The 18,518-nt window shown below is 41.1% G+C and overlaps 1 protein-coding gene across 1 annotated transcript in view; it reads left to right on the top strand.

Moving 5' to 3' along the window:
- The first annotated feature begins 5,963 nt into the window (after nucleotides 1-5,963).
- The window catches only part of gpc6 (glypican 6), a 745,006-nt gene continuing 732,451 nt past the window's right edge, over nucleotides 5,964-18,518 (top strand). The window contains exon 1 of the mRNA XM_033022925.1: nucleotides 5,964-6,758. Within this exon, the coding sequence (XP_032878816.1) occupies nucleotides 6,599-6,758 (160 nt within the window). The 5' untranslated portion in view covers nucleotides 5,964-6,598. The remainder of the gene's footprint in view (nucleotides 6,759-18,518) is intronic.

Raw genomic sequence — 18,518 nt, 5'->3', positions numbered from 1 at the left:
GGGTTGTCGGAGCCGGGGAGCACAGGTAATCCTGTGTCCCCAGCACATGGGCGCTGAGGCTAGGCCTCAGTGTGGGTTCAGGACTGTTGGGGCACAGCCTATAAACTGCACCATGGAGGCGATGGCGGCAGACCATGTCCCTCCACAGGTGGCGTATATAGGCAGTGGGACGTACTGTGTCACCACAAGTGCCCAGCGGTATCAGCACGGATCACAGCTGTGGTGCCCGATACCGCACAGCAGCTTCTGCTTTAAACCCAGGGCAGAAGTCCATGTGGCACAGCAGCGAATATTACCCATCCCGGAACCTTCTTCGGTTCACCTCTCGGTACGAGAAAATGTAACTGACTTATTTGACTATGTTGCCCATTTTGGGTATGATATTCCCCCAGTGAATGAAAAATTAAAAGAGTTGCTGGTGGCGGTCGAGTTGTCGCACAAACACTTCTTCTCCCTGGAACAAAAGACTCTGGATATCGCCAGGGAGATCGAAGAGATCAAGTCTCCAAGTTGGTGGGACCTGGAGTCCTGGATCATAGTACCAGCATGGGTCCGCATCGTGTCCCATGTTCTGATCATCTGCCAGATGATAATTGTGGTGTATTTGCTATGCATTAATTGCAAATTTAAAAGGCGGAGGAGGATGGCCAAATTACAACAGCTGGTAAATCGAGCCGCCCGACGTCACCATAACGACACCCCATCACTGTAAAATGTCTGTACTCTAGTGCAATAGTTTTTGTACATAAGTTGTAATCCCTGCATTTTCAGGGAATGGTCGTGAGGGTACTGTATGGTTTGTGGGATTGATGTAAAGTAAAAGGTGTATAGTGTAAGTTAATGTGCTTCGAGGGCCTAGTTTAGCGATTAAGGGGGCTTTCGGGGTACATAATTTCACCTTCTCACCAGGAGTGTTTACAGCTCTTGAGGCTGGAGGATTGCCCACTAACTTTGTCAATCGACACGGTCCGTGCGAGCCTGGACGTGTCGTAGGGGCATGTAAGTTATTTGGGCAAATCCTCCAAAATTATGGAAGAAATTGAATAAGCACATGGATATCTTAAAAGACAAATTTGCTGGCTGCAACGGAAAAACCCCCCCCAATACACATCAAGAATCAAACCCGTCTGGCCTGTGGACTTGGACATCACACAACGGTGTGAACAGGAAAGGCTGAGACGGAGATAACGAGATTCTCTTGGATACACAAAGGGAGGAACCAAGCTTCAGCAGACGGGGGTAAACAGGCCAGCACAAGCACAATCACCATCGGGGATGATAACGATCAGGCTGAGGGATCATGACATCAGCAAACCCCTTATCATCGGAAGCCTATTGTTCATGCCAGATCGAAACTGGGAAACATCAAAAGAACCCCTTCTATCCAGAGGACCACCTGGGGGTTTCAAAGGAAGCTCAGGTATAAAAGCCGAAGTCAAGCCAGAACTCTCTCTCTCTTCCTGCTCTTCCTGCTCTGCTGGACAGCTCGTGGGCCTGCATCGACTTCGCTGTGAGTATCCTGGTGACCTGGTGAATTTCCCGAAATAGGAGGTTGAGGGGAGAAAGGTCAAGGGGGAGTATGCTTGCAAGTAACTTGTGTTAAAGTAAGTTTTACGACGTGCCCGATAGTTTTCGTCCATAGTTTTAGTTTAAAGCATAAGTTTAGCCACGCATTGTGTAGTGTTGGTGAGATTCGATTTCTCATTGTTTAATAAAGCCTGTAAATTTTAGACTTGCTTTGAGTCCATCTTGGTTTCTGTTTTCTCTCATCGGCACACTCTGGTCAATTCAACCTTTTATCATATCCCACCATAATTCCGAGGTCTAGAACCTAGGGGAATCCTTTTGTGGAGTAAAGGGAAAAACAAAACCCCTACACATGAGGAAGCCTGTTTTATATCTGCTTTACCACTAATCTCTTAAGGTCAAAATTGTGCTCATAAGCCTCAATCATTCTTGCATTTCTGGTCACCCCAATATCTGTGGGTTGCTATGTCCAGGTATACTTAAACCTCATATGATCTACTACTTCCAGCTACCATACTTTGTTAAGTAGACCACAATTAATCAGAAGTGAAAAAAATTTGTTTTTTAAATACCCCTGATTTTTCTCCGGGGTTGGTCATAGCATTTGCTTATTTCCTGATGAATCAAGAACAATTCCATTGGTTTGAAAAAATTGGAAAAAGGAGTAGAATAAAAAGGAGAGAGAAAAAGAAAGTGACCAAATTCATGTTTTATTTAAAAAAATCTCTAACAACAAATTGGTAGCTATAAGAGTAAGGCAATTGCTTCAATTGTTCCCTCTTTGGGCCAAAGAGATCGAGTTTGTTTTCGGAAACATTGATTTTGCATTAAATCGTATTAGGTTAAGTTTCAGCTTTAATTTTCTGTGGAATGTTTAATGACAATTAATGTGCCATTGCAATGACAATTGAAGATTACTATATGATTGAGAGAGCTATTATTTTTGCAAGGCCAAATCATGTTGGTACCAGTTTCAGTTTTATACATTCCTAATGGCAGGGAACATTACAGCATTGCTTTATTTTTCTGTACCAGTCCAACTCTATATCTCTGTGTTTCACCTCCTCTATTCTTGTAAGCATCAGGAAAGGCAACTCCTTTTCAGCCAACGCATTCAGATTCAACATCAAGTTATATGGGTCTGAAGAAGGATCCCAACCTGAAACGTTGTTTTCTAGGGATGCTGCCTGACCAGCTGAGTTACTGCAGCACTTTTCACCTTTTTTTTGTAAACCAGCATTTGCAGATCCTTGTTTCTTCAAGTTATACATTTTCAATTAATGGACCAGATATTGTTAGTCCCAACCCAATGTCCAGATTCAGCATATGGCATACCCACACACCTGCAAATCCGAGCTGAATACAAAGAGCTAATCAGTGTCACTCTACACTCGAGTCAAACAGAAAGTTCTGAATGCTGACTGGGCTGTGCACAGTATAGTGTAGAAAACTGCTTCACGAATATCCATTACTGGGTGTAACAGAGGACAGCTGGAGAGGGAGCTTTGCCTTCTGTCGAAAATATCACTAATTTTAATAGTTTTTAATTTCTCTGATATTCACAGATTTTTTATGCTTTTCCTGTTGAAGTAATTAAAAATAATATTAAAAACATGTTCTCAGCTCCAAGGGCAAAGGTTTAATCCTGATCTTGTCTGTGTGGAATATGCATATTTCCCTGTGAGTGCATGATTTTCCACCAGATGCTCCAGGTTTTCCTTCCACATTTCAAAGATATGCTGGTAGGTTAATTAATTAATTGCAGTGAACTACCCCTCGTACTGGTAAAAGGTCAAAAGGATTAAAGAGCAGTTGATTCACATTTGAGAGAATAAGTTGCAATGATACAGAAGAAAAGGGGAGAATGGGACAGATAGGATTGATCAGGAAACATGGGATATGTTTGTGTAGGACTCTGTCCAAGTTATGAAACAGGCATTAGAATGTTGCGATAATATCACTTTACAGAGTAAGGGAGCTAATCCAGAGGTATGATGAAACAGTCAAGTCTGGTGGCAACCAGACTTGGATGATGGGTGAGTAGCTGAAGTATGGACTGAGTTGGTGAGGTTACATAGGTCGAACTAGGAGTTCCTAGAGATGGCACAGCTATGTGCTTTGAATCTCCTCTCGGGTGCATGTATAACATCAGTTCTGAGTAGTCTGGTTCAGTTTGCTAAAGAGCGGTTTGAAGACAGGAAATGCAGAATATAGATTTTAAGCAATTGTTTCAGTCTTCCCATTATTCAGTTGGAGAAAAATTCTGCTCATCCAGTACTACAAGCAGTTTGATATCTCAGAATATGTGGAGGTTTATGGGAGGCAGTGGCCAAAGTAGAAAAACACTTTATCTGATGTTATCATGTATATCACAATTAAAGCTGGACATATTTATGTGCGGCACTGGCAAGGATGACCTGGCATTACTAGTGAACTTATACAACTTATGGATGGTGTTGGCGAAGAAGAGCATGTAAACAAGAAATAGAAAGGTAGATCTAAGGAGAACATTTGAGAATATTGCATTGTATCAAACATTACAAGCTGGACATATTTTAATTTGCAGGTTATTTTTGGAATCTTGTGGCTGTCACATGAAAAACTTCAAAGAAACTGTGGCAGTGTGTGGTACATTTCTGAAGGGTGCCACATGTGCAGAGGTGGTGCAAGCCAGGGAGAGCATTCATGTAGTGGAGCTGTTATGCAGACTGGTGCTGGTCAACAACGTGCCCAATGTAGAGCAACATGGAGTGATGTGTTGCTCTGGGTGTGTGGTGTGAGAGGGGCAGCAAGTTAATGGAATTATTGGAGTTTACAGAACAAAATGTCAGTCAGTACCTACTCCACACCGTATGGAATCTGAGATAATGTCTCAGATAGACACAAAATGCTAGAGTAGCAGCAGGTCAGGCAGCATCTCTGGAGAAAATGAAAGTCTGAAGAAGGGTCCCGATCTAAAACATCACATATCCATCCCCTCCAGAGATGCTGCCTGACTCGTTGAGTTACTCCGGCATTTGTGTCTGAATTGTTATAAAGAAAATAGTAAAAAGTTAATTTTTATTACATTGCCTCGGATGTTGGCCTCCATGGGACTCCCTGTTGGAACCACTCTGTCTTAACTCCCCAACATGACCAACACTTTCAACAATTTCCAAGGTTGACCACTAAGAAAGGGGAAGCAGGAATAAGCAGAGGCAGTCAAGAGTGATGAAATGAGAAAAGGAAGAGAGGAAGGGGGAAAAGGAACTGAAAAAGAGAAAGGGAAAACAGAAGGAGAATGCAGAATACAGATGAGAGATAAACAGAGAGAGGCATATGCATGGCGAATTTAAAATCTCCATGACAATGAGCCCCTTTACTTGAAAACTTGGACTGAGGCTGGTTTTGCTGTCTGTTACATGGCCCTGGATGAGGGCAGCAATTCCCCGCCCCCTCTTCATTCTTGTTTTTCTCTCCTGCCTTTATGATCTCCCCCATCTCTTGCTTCCCTCCTCTCCTCTTTATTATCCAACCTATTTCCATGTTTCCTTCTTATGATCTATCCTTTTCAACTCTCTACCTCCCTTACTTCATCCTTATTCCTTCCTCACCCTCCACCATCTCTATTTCATCGTCCCCATCTCTTAATTTCCCCCACAGCACATTTCCCTCTCTACCTTCCATTTATCCTCCCTACTGTACCATTCACTTCCCTTTCTTTGCATCAAGTGCTTTTTCTTCACTTCAAAACATTGTCACACCTAACCCTTTTAACATCCACATTCCTCTGCCTCACATTTTCCCACATCGTCTTATCCTCTCCTCCCCCTTCTCTCCCTAGTTTTATTTATCCCATCCCGTTTGCCTAATCCTCTCTCGTGTCAACAAGACTCCTTTGGTCCCAGTCTCAATTCTGAGACAATAAGTCAAAGGTTATAATTGAATAATGTCCACGCAGTTATTCATTCATTCAACTTATTCATGCATTCAGTAATTTTAGAGTCGCAGTTTTGGAAGAGCTATTCTTGCTGATAGTCCAAAAGATTTAAAAAGATTCCAAAGCAGATGTAAAAGGACACACCCTTCTGATGTGGTAGCTTTTCTAAGCTAACACCAATCATTCATCCAAATGCTTTTAGTAGGATCCTGCAATAGGCAAAGTGACTGCTGACTGTGTCTGCACAGCAGTAGATTTGCACTTCAAACAAATTCATTACATGTGAAATGAGATGTGGAAGGCACTAAACCACTACCAGTTTACTTTTGAGAAATGGGTGACATTTTAAAATAAACATTGTAATTATCTTCCACAGCAGTTCTGGAGTGGGGGTGGGGTGGAGAGAACAGCTCTGTGTTCACAGGCCGCTGCTGCTGGGCAGTCATGCATTAAATAGCGCAGCAGGTCTTTAGCAGTTCCATGAACTACGTTTACTCACTTGCTACCAGTTCATCCGCCGTCCCCTTTAAATATGTGGTTCGTAAATGTAACTTTAAATCCAGATAGCAAGCGAAACTGTTCGCAGGGAAATATTGACGCGGGCCAGATTTACCTGACAGGAATACATCGTGTATAGAAGATATGATTAGGGATTTGACGTGCTTCTCATTTCCTTCCCCGGCGAATCACACACGACGATCCAGTCCGGGCTTTGCCTTGCACCATGCTCCTTTGGTCTGAGAACATCCAGAGACGGAGGGGTTTTTATTCCGGGATCTCTCTATTACTCTGAGGTCTTAGTCTCAGCCTGTCCGAGTGAACTTCACAGACCGAGCACACATTGGGATTTCATGCACACACAGGATCCATGAGGGTGGCCTCTGGTCGCAGTTCTGCATTATCCAGACTATATCGGTCGAGGAGATATAGAGGACTTCTTGCCTTTTTTTTCTAAGCAAACCGTTCTCAGACAATATATACATGCACAAACACCGTAACCAACGGCCGGGGGGCATATAGTGGAGATCAGCGAGCGCTGCTTGGAGAAATCGCCTTCGTCTCTCGGAACTGTTTGGACTTTACCAGGGAGTTCGTCAGGGTTTGGGCTGGGCAAAAAAAAAAGTGGATTTTCAAGATTTATCTGCACACATCATGTCTTGGATTATTGCTGTTGTGGCGGGGCTTTTCAGCTTGACTGTGCTTTATGATTCGGTTGTGGCTGATGCGAAGGGTCGAACCTGTTCTGAGGTGAGACAAGCGTACGGTGCGAAGGGATTCAGCCTCAGTAACATCCCCTACCAAGAGATCTCGGGTAAGGACACTTTAAACCTCAACAGTAGCTCCACGAGAGCGCGGCCAACTTGCGCACTCGGAATGGTCCAGATTGCTTCTTAAGGTGCATTTTAAGTTGGAGCTTTGTTCAGTGTTTAGCCGAGGTTAATCATTGTTGAATAATGCAGGAGGTGTAAGACATCCGCTTTCACTACCTGGGGTCCCGAAGGTTCGAATGATCCAAGTTAACTGAAAAGACTCGTTTAAATCTGAATTACAACATGGGAAAAAAAAACAATACATTTTTACAGCTTTTCCAGATCACGGCGTGGTTAAAAAAAAAGCACTTCCCAGTCAACAACTTTTATTTTTCAATTTATTAGATCAAGGAAAGGAATCACCCTTTAATATGCTATTAAATCTCAAAACCAAAGCTGAGCATATGTAATAAAGAGCTTTTTTTTTGCCATTACTGGAGGGCATCGCTGCTGTAATCTAATACTTCAAAATGCATACAACCTTGCTACTTAGTGATTAACTGGAATTAGTTTTATTGAAAAGGTCCTCAGGATATTATTACACACAAAGATTGAACAATGCACATATTTTTATGTTGTAGTTTGGGACACATAATGTGCCGATAGACCCATTATGAGCTGATCAGAAAGTACCAAAGGTAACATTCTCCGAGAGCAAATATCCCTCCCCCCCCCCCCTCCGTTCTTCATTGTCCAGTAAAAAACAGTAATAGTTACAACAAAGTACTAAATATGCAATGTTGTCCAATGGTCAGAGGCTTAGCAAATAAATACATAATTGTCACAGTGAAATTCATATGCGCATATGCAGAAACGATGTTTGGTTGGTTGTCTCTGAGGAGTCTGAACTTGCATCCAACATGCTTAATACACAAATGCAAAGCAGGAAATTTGTATTTACACTTGTTGAGAATTGAATTTCCTCTCTTATTTAAACCTGATTACAGTTCAAAGGTTTAACACAAGTCTGGCTTAAATTAGAAGCGATGCTTCTACGATTAGAGCTGGATTTGGAAGGGAAGTAAATTATCTCATTTAATGAGCATTGCTACAGAAGTTAAATAATATAAATCAAACCAGAATGCCTTACATTTTGATCAATAATTTTTTTATATAGAAAACTATTTGTGTTTTTAACTTTAGTCATTGAACTACAAACACAAGTATCATACAATAAATTTCTCAATTGCCTTCTTAATATATTGCATAAATTAAGTCGTACTCTTAAGATTTGTTTATTTTTTACTTCCCAGGCTTATTTTTTAGTTTTGATCAGAATTTATTTGTAATAGCTTTAGTGGAATCTCGTGAAAATGCAATGTTGTTACATTTTCTTAGAACGTCTGTGGATCTGTGCCATTCATATTTCCAGAGGCAGAATAATCTTAATGGTTGTGAAGCTGCTTTCCCTTTCCATCGGTTTCATTCACCATGTATTCAGACTATTAAAATGTTGGCACTGAAGATGTTTATTCATCATGTTGATAGCTTTCCAAATATGAGCTCAGAAAACAAATTATATCCAACTGTTGTAGGTGGAATAATTATTGTTTATAGTCAAGGGTGATTGAGGTTTATGGGGATCAGGCAGGAAAGTGTTTCTGTCAAAGATCAGATCAGCTATGATCTTACTGACAGGTAGAGGAGGCTTGAGGGTCCACAACACCTCTTTTTGCTATTGCATTTGCTTTTTGGTGCTTGGACCTTTTGGACAGTATTTGTGAAAATCTAAGCAATGCTTGTTTTATATACATGTTTGCATGCAATACAGGCAATATAAGTTCATTTTATTATATTAAAATAAATGAAATACAGAAAACTTAAACATAAACATACAACAAGGAAACAGACCCCACAGCCCAATTCATCCATGCTGGCTTAGATGCCCTATCCAACTGCTCCCATTTGCATGCAATTGGCCCATATCACATTAACCATTTCATATCCATATACCTGTCCAAATGTATTTTAAAAGTTGTTATTGCACCTGCATAAAACGAGTTCCTATGACAGCTTGCTCCATATACTCACCATTCTCATGTGAAAATGTTGCCCACCGGTTCTTATTAAATCTTTCTCCTCTCAACTTAAACCTATGTTCTTTAGTTTTTGATCCCCCTACCCTTCGAAAAATAATTTGTGCATTCACCTTGTCTGATCTGCTCTTGATTTTTATAGTTGTAGTGAGTAATGTCAAATGTTCCTAATTTTGGTTTGGGCTTGTGTGTAGATATTAGAGTTCACCATTTTTTAGCGTGCTGAATGTGCTGATAGCCACTTTGACAGAAAAATTGAACAGAAACATACTAACAGTACAAAGGCATTTTTCACACTGATTCGTGCATGAAAGTTGGATCTGTGCATTTCCTATCAGGAACATATTGCAAAGCTCTTGCTGAACATCAACTAAGTGCAAGAATTTTAAAGAACTCCTTTCCTTGGCAGCCACAAACCAGCTGCAGAAAATCCTGCAAGGTGAGGGAAAACATGAAAGGAGAAGCAGTAATCTCCAATGTGCGTGGCCATCTCCAATCCTCTGAGTTCTGTGTCTGGAGTTTCTCCACAGCTATGGGCTGATCAGAGATGCTGTGATCATCGAGATAACATTCAGCGATGCTTGAGCATGTGGATTGAACATGGAAAAAGGCTTGGGGAGGCCAAAAGTGAAAGATCAGTCACATCAGCATTTAATTTGCATCTTTTTATTTGATCTGCCTTAGTTTGGTTCTTTTTTCACTGTTCAATAAACAAAGGTCATATTGTTTGTACCTTTTATACATCAGTTTCATTTGATAATTGCAGAAATAGTGACTGCACATATGATGACAATATTAGCTGCATTATGGCACAATTATGTATCAAAAGGAGAGGCACATGCTTCCAATTAACAGACAATCATCTACTGTATCTTTGGAATCATCGTTAAGAAATACATCTTACCTATAAATGTCCATTTGATGAAAAAATATCCACACTTCTTAGGACTTTAATAGATTCCTTTTCTTGTTCATTACAGGTAACATTCATAAACCTGTTCACAAGATTTTTACCGAAAACACAATTTGACCTTCAATCTGTATGATGAAAGTGGCAGATAAAATATAGGTCAGAAGTATCACTGGAGTGCCTTAAACATCATGATTCCCCATGCTAATCCAGGCTGCGTAAATTATTTGTGTTAAGTGGCTGTTTCCTGGTGGTAAATAGAGAACTGAGCAGTTATCATGTTTTAATTATAAGTATTTAATTAATGGAACTGTACAGAGCTAGTCGTGGGGGGGGGGTGTGGGGGAGGGGGTGGGGGGGGGGGAGGAGGAGGGGGGAGGGAGGGGGGGAGGGGGAGGGGAGGAAGGTGGGAGGGGAAGGGGTTGGGGAGGAACAACTCCAGGACTGCTTGGAGCCTGATGGTATAACCGGCCGTGTTCTAAAAACCTGTGAGGACCAACTGTCTGGAGTTATTATAGACATTTTCAACCTCTCACTTCTGAGGTCTGAGGTTCCCACCTGCTTTAAGAGGGCATCAATTATACCAGTGCCCAAGAAGAGTAAGGTGACGTGCCTCAATGACTATCGACCAGTGGCGCTAACGTCTGTTAGTGAAGTGCTTTGAGAGGTTGGTTATGGTGCACATCAACTCCTACCTCGACAAGAACCTCGACCAACTACAGTTCGCATACCACCACAACAGGTCAACGGTAGATGCGATTTCACTGGCTTTCCACTCCGCACTGGACCACTTGGACAATAAAAACACCTACGTCAAGTTGTTGTTTATAGACTATGGCTCGCTGTTTAATACCATCATCCCTTCCAAGTTGGTTACCAATGGGCACGCTGAGGGAGTTCCGGGACCGCTGGGCTCCGCAGGGTGTTGAATGTATCCTCAATAAGGATTGTAACATAGTTGTATAATAGGTTATTATGGATATATGTTTGTATTGTGTTATGGTGGTGGGTTCTGGCTTGTTTTATTGTAGTGTAAATATTATTTTTTAATAATTGAATACATTTTTGATAAAAAAAAAAAAAAAACTGGTTACCAAGCTCACGGAACTGGGCCTCTGTGCATCCCTCTGCAATTAGATCCTCGACTTCCTCATCCACAGACCACAGTCTGTTCGAATTGGAGGAACCACTTCATCCTCAGTAACAATTAGCTGCGTGCTCAGCCCCGTGCTTTACTCACTCCATACTCATGACTGCGTAGCCGGCCATAGTGCGAACGCCAACATCAAGTTCGCCGATGACACCACTGTGGTTGGCCAAATCACAGATGGGGACGAGTCAGAGTTTAGAAGTGAGATCGACCGACTGACCAAATGGTGCCAGCACAACAACCTGGGTCTCAACAGTAAGACCAAGGAACTGATTGTGGACTTTAGTAGGGGAAGGACCTGTTTATATCCTGTTTATATCAAGGGGACGATTGTGGAGATGGTCAATAACTTCAAATTCCTTGGCATGCATATATCAGAAGATCTTTCCTGAACCCAGCACAACGATGCAATTGTAAAGAAGGCACATCAGCGACTCTACTTCCTAAGAGGATTACGGAGATTCAGCATGTCGAAGAGGATTCTCCTAAACTTCTACAGGTGCACGGTAGAGAGCATTCTGACTGTTTGCATCGTGGCCTGGTTCGGCAACTTGAACGTTCAGGAGCGGAAAAAGACGACAAAAAGTTGTGACCACTGCCCAGTCCATCACTGGCTTTGACCTCCCCACCGTCGAAGGGATCTATCGTAGTCGCTGCCTCAAAAAGGCAGCCAAAATGATCAAGGACCCACACCATCCTGGCCACACATTTATCTCACCACTGCCATCAGGAAGAAGGTACAGGAGCCTGAAGACAAAGTCCAGGTTCAGGAACAGCTTCTTCCCCACAGCCATCAGGCTATTAAACACAACAAATAGGCTATGAGCTCTGAACTTCAAAAGACTATATTATTATTTGTTATTTCCACTATATTTGTTATTTATTGAACTTTTTCTTTTTTTCCCCGTTATATACAATGTTAACATATTCACATATTCTGTTGTGCTGCAGCAAGTAAGAATTTCATTGTCCCGTCCGGGACTTATGACAATAAAACACTCTGGACTCTCTTGACTCTAGAGGATCTGCGGATAGACACAAAATGCTGAAGTAATTCCGCGTGGCAGGCAGCCTCTCTGCAGCAAAGGAATAGGTGACGCTTCGGATCTAGACCTTCAGATCCTGGGGATCTGCGGAATTTTTATTTGATGACACCAATGTTCAAGAGGAAAATAAAATGTTCAGGCGTTTTTGGAACACTCGATTGGTGAATCTATTCTGGCATTGCCTGTGCATTCTATGGATCAGATTTGTTTCTGAATAGTTTAATCCAGCAAAACAAAAATCAAAAGATTAACATATTCTGAAGACCAACCAATTATAAAATTATAACAGTACTGTGACGACAGTATTTTTTACTGAGTGGACCCTAGGTCAATTTCAGCATGGGCATCATAGGGAGGGGGGGGGGGGGGGGGTGCATCAAGGGAGGTACTATATATTGGGGTCCAACATCCCATAGCCACCAAAACCTGCAAGAGATTTCAGCATGAACTGTTTTATAGCACCCAACATTTTTATCATGTTTTCTGATAGGTTGCGTCACTGAAGGTAGAACGGATTAATATGTCTGCTTCCATTCTCTTTCCTTGGATGATTGGTGAAACATTTACTTGCACCCTCTATCCTCAAAGCCGCCTTGTATTGTGAGCTAATAATGCCACAGAAAGGACAGCAGGGCAACTGGGTCCTTGGCAAACAAACTCTCCTTTTAACCAATGGTGTACAAGGCAAACTCTCCTTTTAACCAATGATGTACAACTGAATGGTTCTGTATTAAACTCAGGTTCCCAAAAGAGTAAATGGCCTGTCCCACGAGCATGCGGCTGCATGCCGCAAGCGCGAACAAACCGGAAGCGGGGGCTGCGGGGAGGTCGAGTGATCCCCGTACAGGGCCTGTCCCACCAGCATGCGACTGCATGCGGCGAGCGCGACGAAACCGGAAGCGGGGGCCGCGCGGAGGTCGAGTGATCCCGTATGGGTTGACGTGAAGTTCGAGCGAAGTCCGCGGGAAGTTCGCGCGTGATGTACACCATCAAGACGCTGCGTACGCCATCGAGACGCTGCTCACGTCCGTCGAGGCAGTGCGTACAGCCTCAATGCGGCTGCGGGCCGGCAGGCCGTTGCTGCGCGGATTTTCGGACAGTGTCAGTTTTTCGGAGCCCCGCGCGATGTTCGGACCAGCTCCGCACAACTCCATACGCATGCTCTTGGTACCGGCCCTTTAGAGGGGAAAGAAACAGGAAATAGAACTGAAACAAGTAAAACTCTGAAAAAATTAACATTTCACACTTCAATCAATTTACTATATTTTGAATTGGCCACAGAGATTGATTAGCATTATATTGGCAATGGTCACATTATTAAAAGGAAGCTTACACTATTAATTATGAGCCTTGATTTTATGTGGTGAGTTTAATGGTCAATTAAAATGTAAACAGAACAAGTTTCTAAAAATAATGGAGAGACTGAGGATGAGATAGATGCCTTTTGCATGAAGTAGATGAGACACTTAAAATCAATCAGCAAATTGTAGAGATTAGAAACAGATAGTATATTTTTTGCAGGTTTTTTTGCACCTCTCCTGAACTGTCTGTTAGAACCCACTGTCATTATTTCTATAGCCCCCACCCCCTCAGGCGAATAATCAATCTACACAACGTTTCTGTCAATGATGTCAGTGCGGTCTTAAACTTTTTAAAAATGGCAACAGCAGTTTGAGTCCATTAAGGTTTTTGATTTATAATCATCTATTGTAATGTTGCTCGTGGTAGCAAAATCAGTAAGGAGCATCAATGGGAACTTTGTCTCTTCAGCTGAATAAAACATTTAGAAAGATTTTTCTTTTTAAAAAAACTTTTAAGACCCAGAATTTCCTTTATATGTTAAAATGATTTCCAACAATTTTATTGAATTTGTATTTTATAGAAAGGTATTATAATTTGTACATGCTGGTCTTCATTGATCAGTGGATATTGTAAAAATAGAGAACTGGTTATTAAAAATCAAACATATTAAACATTGGTTTCATTTGTATTCTCAAACTATGCCTATGAGAAACAATTAGCATGTAAAAAATACTGTACGGAAAGGTTGTGAAAGAGGCAGTTTACTTCAAAACAAACTGATTCATTCACAACCTTTGTACAGTAGTACTGGAGTAACTTAGCAGGTCAGGCAGCATTAGTGGAGAGAAATGGATCGACAACTTTCTGGGCTGGGTTCCATCTTTAAAACTGGAAGATAGATCGAAAGAGGTTGTAGGGCAAGAGCTGGGGAGTGATGGGTGGATCCAGCTAAGGAATGGTTGATTCTATTGTTGGTATGTTCATTTCCCTCCATAGGTTCTGGCTATTTCCCCCAGCAGTTTTTTCTTTGTTCAGGATTCCAGCACTTGCAGTCTCTCGTGACCCTGTTTTGAGTTTTATTGAGAACTATTTGAATGTAAATGAATTTTTTTTTAAGCGAATCATCATGTGGTCTGCATCGGCTGAGATAGAATTGTTAAAATCTACAGATAATGACATAATCAAAAACACTCACATTCCAGTCAGCCTCTCTCCTCTCCTCTCCAAACGGGCAGAAGATACAAAAACCTGAAACTACACACCACCAGATTCAGGAACAGCATCTTATCTGCTGTTTATCACTCTTCAGCAGACCTCTTGTATTCTTGCTATCCCAATCTACCCTGTTGCAGTCCTTTGTCTGAAATTTCTCTGCAGTTATAACAATATACCTGTATTCTGCGCTGTACATGGACTGTACATGCACTGTTTATTTTTCTCTTTTTGCACAACATGTTGCACTTGTACATAAGATGACTGTACTTGTACATTCTATGATTTGTCTAGATATCATGCAAAACAACTATTTTCAATATTTCTAGGTAAACTTGACAAACATAAATCAAATTACAAACACTAATTAGCAGATCTCTGGACTAATTAATTATTAATTCCAGAATTTAAGCCAAAAATTAGAAAATGCTCAAATTCCAGTAGATGTAATACATTCATTGTTAAAATATGGAGAAATGTGAGAAGTTAGTATAATAAAGACAAAAAATTGTATATTTGCAGACAATAAAAAATAAGAATACTTTTACTAATATTTCGTCTTAATTTGGGTCACCCTTTTGTTTACCTGGCGTCTTGTATACATTATTTTTCCAACAGTTGTTTTCTCTAAAGTTGCATTAATTCAAATTCCACCTATTAAAATATATTAAGTTTGATAGTGTATCTATTTCATGTATTGAAATAAAACATAATGTACAATGAAGGTTGTCTTCTAAAAATATTATAATTTAATAATTCTGTAAAATTATCAATATAAATCCAGTGGCAATCTAGAATTTATAGTAAAATTGGGAAGATGGAGAGAATTGAAAAGGATTTTCAGAAATGACGCCCTAAATAACAGCATTGTATAGAATACCTATATAAAATAATGAAGTTCACAATTTTCCAGTTTTAGGGGGCATTAATTTTTTTATATCTTGAGAATGTGATTTAAAAGTCATTGGCTAATCTGCTGCTGGGCCAGAAGGAGGCCCTATTGTGTAGCTGGCAACTGAGCTACTGTGTCAGTTTATGGGAAATAATTTCAAACCAGAACAGATTTATAGTGAACTAGACCAAGTGCAGACCCGTTGGGTCTGCTCCCCCAACGCAGCTGTCCCCTACTTATAGCCCCCACGTGAGGCGTGGGGGGCAGAGCGGGAGCAGGGGGGGGAGGCAGAGAGGGAGGGAGGTAGAGTTTGAGGGGTGAGGGGCTAGAGTTTGAGGGGTGGGGGGGGCGTCGTCACGGGGAGGGCTGGTTCCCGAATGCAATATTCCCTTGCTCCCAGCTGGCAGCTCCCGGCTCCCTGCTGCAGGCCCCCCCCAATGCACCTGTCCCCTACCCGTAGCCCCCACAGGAGTCTGGCTCCAGGCAGGGCCTGAGGGGGGGGGGGGGGGGAGGGGTCATCACTTGCAGCGTGAGCAAGAAGATAGCGGGCTTTTTTTTCAAAGGTTTTTCAGATATGTGAACATTTACATTCATAACTGGAGAAATAAAGCATGATTTTTTTCAGCTAAGGTGATTTTGGACTCCAGGGGTAAAATCTATACTGGAGGGATGGAGTGGGGGAGATGGGGGGGAAAGGGAGGGGAGTGGAGGGGGAGGGGGGCAGACGGGGCAGAGGGAGGGAGAGAGAGGAGGGGGGAGAGAGTGGGGGAAGGGGGGGAGAGAGAGGAGGGGGAGAGCCAGGGGGGAGAGAGAAGGGGATAGAGGGGGGAGGGGAGGGGGAAGAGGGAGGGAGGGAGGGGGAGAGTAGAGGGTAGAGAGGAGGGGGGAGAGAGGGGGAGGGAGGAGATCGTAGGGGGAGAGGGGAGGGGGAGAGAAGGAGGGGGGGAGAGGAGGGGGGGAGCTGGGCGAGCGAGCGGGCTGTGAAAAGCAAGCGGGCTGTGAGCAGGCGACGTCACTCGCAGCGCGTGAACATAAAATGCAGCCATTGTGACGTCATCACCTCATCAGCCAAAGCCAGACGAATTTCTAAGATTTGAAATTTTTGAACATTTTGTTTAATAACTGGAGAAATAATGCATGAATTTTTCAAATAAGGCGATTTTTGACTTCACAGGATAAATCTCTACCGTTAGATAAATCTCTGAAATGTTAACGTTAGAGCGTCGTTTTTTCGAGCAGTATGGTTATACACACCCACACGCACACATCCACACACATCCAAGATCAGAGTTTTAGAAGTAAATCGATGTGATATGCATAGAATGTTGTTCCAAATATCAGAAGTCTTAATATTTTGATGATTATTGTTGATCGAAAATGTTATTGTACAAAGATTACTTCCACTGCTAACATTAAATATTTTTGGATATAATGGTACCATAATACAGAATAGTGAATGTTAATGTGAATGTCTGTTTTATGGAAATATTCAGTTGATAATTTTGCCATTTATAAGCTAGTTAATACCTCTTAAAGTTATTTTAAATGATAGATGCAATGTTACAGAAATTATGTTCAATCTTTTGAATATTAGTTTAATAATATTAATTGTAAAAACAAGATGAGAAGGACTGGGAGGAAACTTTATAATGCGAATAATGCTTTGCAAATTGTAAATTGAACAGAGGATGCCCTGTTTAAAATTGTCATTTAGGTTTTCTGACAATTTAGTCAAACAAAATGATAATTGAAGAAAGACATAAAGTACTGGAGCAACTCTACCGCGTTGCCACTATGCCACTTTATATTTCTGCAAGGTGATAATTGTGATTTCTCCTAGTATCAATGAGCGCAGAGATTGTGGCATCTAATTTCACAACCTCCGGGAAATTGATAAAAGTTAATTCAAATACACTAATAAGCATACCTATATATTTTTCCACTTTATATATACTTTAAACGAACTGTAAATGGAGATTCTGTGCAAACTTCTTGAAGATTTTCCTGTGAAATGGCAATAATACCTTACTTAATTTGTAGAATACTTGAAAAACTGAGAAGTGTGAATATCAATATGACAAAATCCCTTTTCTTGGTTGGTGATAAGGTAAACATTTTAGTTTTGCTAATATAAGTGTTGTACGTGGCCTGTTGAAATGGTCAGAAAGTTTTTGGTAATGATTGCTCAGTGTTCAATGCCATTCGCACTTTCTTAAGGAATGTCTCGGCCTTGTTGCAAGGAGTCATTGACTTAAAGTTGCAAGTAAAATTTCCCACGCAAGTGCTAGACTACAACCCTGCTAGAATAGTCTAATCACTTACTCTTGACATTCAGTAATATTTCCATTGCTCAGTTCTCCACTATACTGGGGGATTACCATTGATCTGAAATTAATTTAGACCAGTTGCACAAGTACTTTGACTTGATTCTTCAAAGCTTTTCTATCAGAAATGTCAGGAGTGTGAAGAAAGACTCTTCACTTGCCTGGCACGTGTAGCTCGAGCAATAATCAAGAAGCTTAGTACCACCCAGAACCAAGTGAATTGATGAGAGCAGGGCAGTACGGCCTATGATGAGGTCCCACATTGTAGGCTAATCTGGAAGGATATTAGGTGATATCCAAAGTGAGGTGGTTATTTGGATTCAATTTGGTGGAAAGAGTCCAAAGCGTAATTGTGGAAATTTGGTAGAAATTTTACAAAATGTTGAGATTTTAAAAATCAAGTCTGCAATTTATCTCATCAGATAAATCATAAAAATAAGTTTTATTTCACACCTAATTCACTTTTATATCTTCAGTATTAAAAAAGTTATGGCCATTTTCATACTCATAAATTAGCATCTTGTTCCCTATTGCTTTTCCATTGACTTAACACAAAAGCTGTGATCGAGGTCAGTCAAAAGCCCATAACTTTCTTAAAAATTAAGAGAACTGAATGAAATTTGCAGTTATTATAGATTGAAGCATTCTGAAACAAATATGAAACATCTTACTTGGATGACCTGAAATTAAAGCATATAATTAGTTAATTACCTAATTGTAGCTAATTACAAAATTGACCGTTGTGACGGAAATAGTAATAAACACCCAGACTGCCTTGAAAATTCAAAAATGTGATATTCTCAAGATCAGAACTTTAATATTATTGTATAATATACTACAAGTACGTAACAGATAGGTAAATAAATTACAATTTCTAGCAATAGACCAGG

The sequence above is a fragment of the Amblyraja radiata genome, chromosome 6, assembly GCF_010909765.2.
Source record: "Amblyraja radiata isolate CabotCenter1 chromosome 6, sAmbRad1.1.pri, whole genome shotgun sequence".
Classification (NCBI taxonomy): Eukaryota; Metazoa; Chordata; class Chondrichthyes; order Rajiformes; family Rajidae; genus Amblyraja; species Amblyraja radiata.
The sequence above is the reverse complement of the archived record's forward strand: the minus strand, read 5'-3'. Positions and strand labels throughout refer to the sequence as shown.